Here is a 5,103-nt window from a genome sequence, read left to right as displayed (position 1 = left end):
AGACTTTGTACATGAGGTCAATGGTTAACTATTGACCTATACAAATGAGGTTGGGCAGTAACTATTATTTAAAGCAAAGGCTATTGATCTGTCCTAATAATATCTCCCTGTGGGGCAGTTCTACTCCATCACATGGGGTTGCTGTGAGTCAGAATCGACTCAATGTCACCCAACAAGAACATCAATGGTATCTCCATTCACATCAAATGACCCTGGGTACCCTGTAGCCCTTGGGCCCGTTAACTTCAATGATCTGTTTTAAGCATTGTATTCTGTCTCCCTCTTAACAACTGCTCACTTTGGGAGTCTTAGTCCAAACCACCATCCAGTATCACTTGGACTAATGCATTAGCTTCCCAATCAGATTTATGCCTTTTTTGGAAAGGGTTAACGGTTTATTGGCTATAGCATTATCTAGAATATATGTACATGATTTGTACATTTTGTTAACTTGCTGAGTGTGGGGTTTTGATGGAGTAGGACCCAAGAAGGTGATGTTTTATGTAGTGAAGAGGTAGGAAAAGTTTTTGGTTTGTATAGGAAAAGTGGGGAAGTAATATACTTAACTAACATGGATGTTGCATGAGTTTTGAAGTATTAAAGGGAGATGAGAAGCAATGCCATATACAAATTTTGCCTAACTCACAATAAATCCTGTGGCACCATACAGTTGCATCTCTGCACAGACATGAATTAAACACACACCCAAACAACAAAAAACAATCAATCCAAAAGAAAGTAAAAAGGAATCACAACATTCAAGACCCTATTCACAAACCATAGTAATCCTGTTTACAAGCCCATTCCTCTACTTGAAAATTCTGCATTTTCAGCTGCTCCAGAGGCTTTTCCACAAATCTGCATTATTTTCTTCCCCCACTCCAACCACAAGCTGTTTAGTGTGTAGTTTGACTCAACCTGTTAGGCTAAATCCTCCCACTTGTCGTGTTCAGTCTCCAGGTTTCCAAAAAATCTTTTTCAGTGTATTGGTGAAGGGAAGAGGATGACAGATTATTCAAATCACTCCAAAATCTCCCTTGGCTTGATTCTGGGTTTTATTTTATTATTATTTTTTTTTTTGGATGACTCATTTCCTCAGTCCTAGAACAAAAAAAAAGACCCTAAGGTTCAAATTCAAACCCTGAAGTATTCTTCCTGTTCTCATTTTTCATCTTGCTTATACCCTAGTTACAGCAATAATGATTTTATACACTAAAAATGATAATACAGGGTGATAGTGCTCTGTGATGTGTACGAGTCAAAGGCTACTGGTGTTCTGAGGAGGGAGTAATTTATACTGTCTGCAGAGTAGGGGAGGTTTCAAGAATCTGGTGTTCCTGCAGCTGCACTTTGAAGATGTGGAAGTTCACGGAATATTCAAGGGATAGTGTTTCCTCTTGGATGCAGTGACAGAAAAAGCAAATCCAAGTCATATTAAAAAGGGCCTTAAATTCCTTGCTAAGAAAATCAGAGTGAACAGTAAGCAAAAGCAGGAGAATCCCATCATGTACGTCTCTTAGGTAACTTTCACCACTGTCGAAAATAAACTTGAGAATCACAGTAATTTTTTTTTTTTTTTTTGTATTTGACCCTGTAGTCCTGTAGACATGGGTGTTATTCGAGCAGCCTAAAAGGAGTTTCTCCTGTGGAGACAAAATAGGCTTCTCTACTAGTCAGATGGAAAGATGGTAAGGGATTAAACCAGGAACGTTTCAGTGGCGATAGAGAGGCAGAGACAGATGGAAAGATCTCAGGGGATAGCAGAGTTCGAAGAATTACTCTGTCACCTCTAATGGTACTTGGTAAATTAGACTTTCTCTGACTCACCTAGCAAATATTGGGGCCCTGTTTCTTAAGCTACAGTGTACTTTAGATTGCCATTAGATTGTTAATTCTTGAAGGCAGGTATCGTATCTGTTCATCGGTGTGTTTCTGGAGCCTTCAATGACATGCAAAAAAAAAAAAATGTGTTGGTTGTTGAGTGGAAAATAGCTATCCTGAATGATTGAAGATTACAAGCTAGTTCTCCGTATAAGTATTAGCATTACAGGTTCAATGACAGCAAGACACTACGTTGATTACCATTTAACCTAAACTTTTAGCGATGTATTTATTTTTTAATATTTTTATTAAGCTGATAAACGGCCCCATCCTACAAATTTTCATAGTGTCAGCTCCAAAGTAACATTTTTTCTTAGCTGATCTTATCGAGCGGCTATGTGCCAGGAGTGTTCTAAGAAGAGTGTTCCCAGAACAAGGGAGGTACTGGTTTCTTTATCAGTCTTACAGAACTGCGAACGAGATTTAAGTTCCTCAAACTCAATTGCACGCTGGCGTGCCGGAACCAAATTGCTGACGCTCGACTTTCCGGACGGAGAGCTACTATAGAGCGGTGGATCGATTGCTTTTGCCTGGCGGAGGCCCATATAGAGAGCACCACACACGCAAGGGCAGAGGAAAGGTGGTGAGTCAAGGGCATCCCGTTTGGGAGCAAGCTTGAAACGCTGAGATTCCCTAGGCCGCACTCGGCCTGCTTGGCGGGGAGCCAGGCGGGACGAGGAGTTCGGTCATGGTTGCTTCTGCCGTGATGCACGCTTTGCGCAAGAACAAGACGCTTCGCTACGGAGTCCCCATGTTGGTGAGTGGAGGCTGAGGGGGACGTTTGGGGAACGATACCGGAAGGGGTGCGGCCTTATGCGTGGCTGGGTAGAGATTGCGCGAACTCTGTAATACGTTGAGGGGGGTGACGGGGACAAGGGCACGGAAAAGGATGACGATGGGTTCGTCGAGCGTTTAGACAGTCCTAGTCTTTCTCCCTCCTGGGATAGGATTTTGAGTCTCCCATTCCTCTTCCATATGGAGCCCTCGTGGTGCACCTCGGCTGCTAATCAAAAGATCGGCAGTTCGCATGCACCAGCTGCTCCTTGGAAATCCTATGGGGCAGTTCTACTCTGTCCTATAGGGTAGCTGAGTCAGAATTCACGGGACTGCAACGGGTTTGGTTTTGGTTTCCCCTCCCATCGTTATTACCAGGATCTTGCCTGCTTGAGAGTGTGACATTTTCCCCCATTGGAATGTTTGTTGTTCCTGACTCGGTTTCATTCTTTATTTTTTCCCATACAAAAATTTATACATACACTGTTATGTGACTTTAATTGCTCTCTCCATACTGCGACAGCACACTCCTCCTTTCCACCCCTGATTCCCCGTGTCCATTCAACCAGCTCCTAACCCTCGCTGCCTTCTCATCTCACCTCTGGACAGAAGCTGTCCATTTAGTCTCATGTATCTACTTGAGCTAAGAAGCACACTCTTAGGAGTATCATCTTATGTCCCACAGTCCAGTCCAATCTTTGTCTGAAGAGTTGGCCTCAGAAATTGTTTTAGTTCTGGGCTGATAGACATTCTAGGGGCCATGCTTTCCGGGGTTCCATCAGTCTTAGACCATTAAGTCTGGTCTTCTTACTAGAATTTGATTCTGCACCCCACCTTTCTCCTATTCCATCAGGGGCTCTCTGTTGTGTTCCCTGTCAGGGCAGTCATTGGTGGTAGGCCGGCACTGTCTAGTTTTGGTCTCAGGCTGATGAAATCTCTGGTTTATGTGGCCCTTGTGTCTCTTGGGCTAATACTTCCCTTGTGTCCTTGGTATTCTTCATTCTCCTTTACTCCAGGTGGTTGGAACTATTTGATTCATCCTAGATGGCCGCTTGCAAGCTTTTAAGACGCCAGACGCCACTCACCAAAGTAGGATGCAGACATTTTCTTAATAAGCTTTGGTATGCCAGTTGACCTAGATGTCCCCTGCAAGCGTGGTCCCCAGACCCCTACCCCTGCTACTCGGTCCCTCAAAGTGTTTGATTGTATTCAGGAAACTTCTTAGCTTTGGTTTAGTCCAGTGGTACTGACTTCCCCTGTAGGGTGTACTGTCCTTCCCTTCACCCAAGATAATTTTATCTACTATCTAGTTAGTAAATAACCCTCACCCTCCCTCCCCACCCTCGTAACCATCAAAGAGTGTTTTCCTCTGTGTTTAAACCTTTTCTTGAGTTCTTATAATAGTGGTCTTATACAATATTTGTCCTTCTGTGACTGACTAAATTCACTCAGCATAATGACCTCCAGCTTCCTCCATGTTACAAGACGTTTCACGGCTTCATCGTTGTTCTTTATCGTTGCATAGTATTCCATTGTGTGGATATACCATAATTTGTTTACCCATTTGTCCGCTGATGGGCACCTGGGTTGTTTCTATCTTTTTGCTATTATGAACAGTGCTGCAGTGAACATGGGTGTGCGTATATCAATTTGTGTGACGGCTCCAATTTCTCTAGGATATATTCCAAGGAGTGGGATAGCTAAATTGTATGGTACTTCTATTTCTAGCTTTTTAAGGTAGTGCCAAATCGATTTCCAAAGTGGTTGAACCATTTTACATTCCCACCAACAATGTATAAGTGTTCCAGTCTCTCCACAACCTCTCCAGCATTTATTATCTTGTGTTTTTTGGATTAATTCTAGCCTTGTTGAGGTGAGATGATATCTCATTGTAGTTTTGATCTGCATTTCTCTAATGGCTCATGATCGTGCACATTTCTTCATGTGTCTCTTCGCCACCTGAATGTCTTCTTTGGTGAAGTGCCTGTTCATATCCTTTGCCCATTTTTAAATTGGGTGATTTGTCTTTTTGTTGTTGAGGTTTTCCAGTATCTTGTAGATTTTGGAGATTAGACACTGATCGGATTTGTTGTAGCCAAAAATTTTTTCCCCGTCTGTAGGTTGTCTTTTGATTCTTTTGGTGAAATCTTTTGATGAGCATAAGTGTTTGATTTTTAAGAGCTCCCAGTTATCTAGTTTCTCTTCTGGTGCTTGTGCATTGTTGCTTATGGTTCGTATTGTGTTTATGCCATGTATTAGGGCTCCTAACGTCCCTATTTTTTCTTCCATGATCTTTATCATTTTAGATTTTATATTTAAGCCTTTGATCCATTTTGGGTTAGTTTTTGTGCATGGTGTGAGATATGGGTCTTGTTTCAGTTTTTTGCAGATGGATATCCAGTTATGCCAGCACCATTTGTTAAAGAGACTGTCTCTTCCCCAATTAAG

The 5,103-nt window shown here is 42.3% G+C and overlaps 1 protein-coding gene across 1 annotated transcript in view; it reads left to right on the top strand.

Annotated features, from left to right (window-relative positions):
- The first annotated feature begins 2,424 nt into the window (after positions 1–2,424).
- LOC105755970 (cytochrome c oxidase assembly protein COX16 homolog, mitochondrial) overlaps positions 2,425–5,103 on the top strand; it is a 22,829-nt gene continuing 20,150 nt past the window's right edge. Inside the window, exon 1 of the mRNA XM_023726335.1 lies at positions 2,425–2,638. Within this exon, the coding sequence (XP_023582103.1) occupies positions 2,570–2,638 (69 nt within the window). The 5' untranslated portion in view covers positions 2,425–2,569. The remainder of the gene's footprint in view (positions 2,639–5,103) is intronic.

The sequence above is a fragment of the Trichechus manatus genome, unplaced genomic scaffold (genome assembly GCF_000243295.1).
Source record: "Trichechus manatus latirostris isolate Lorelei unplaced genomic scaffold, TriManLat1.0 scaffold00010, whole genome shotgun sequence".
Lineage (NCBI taxonomy): Eukaryota > Metazoa > Chordata > Mammalia > Sirenia > Trichechidae > Trichechus > Trichechus manatus.
This window is presented reverse-complemented; position numbering and strand designations above follow the sequence as displayed.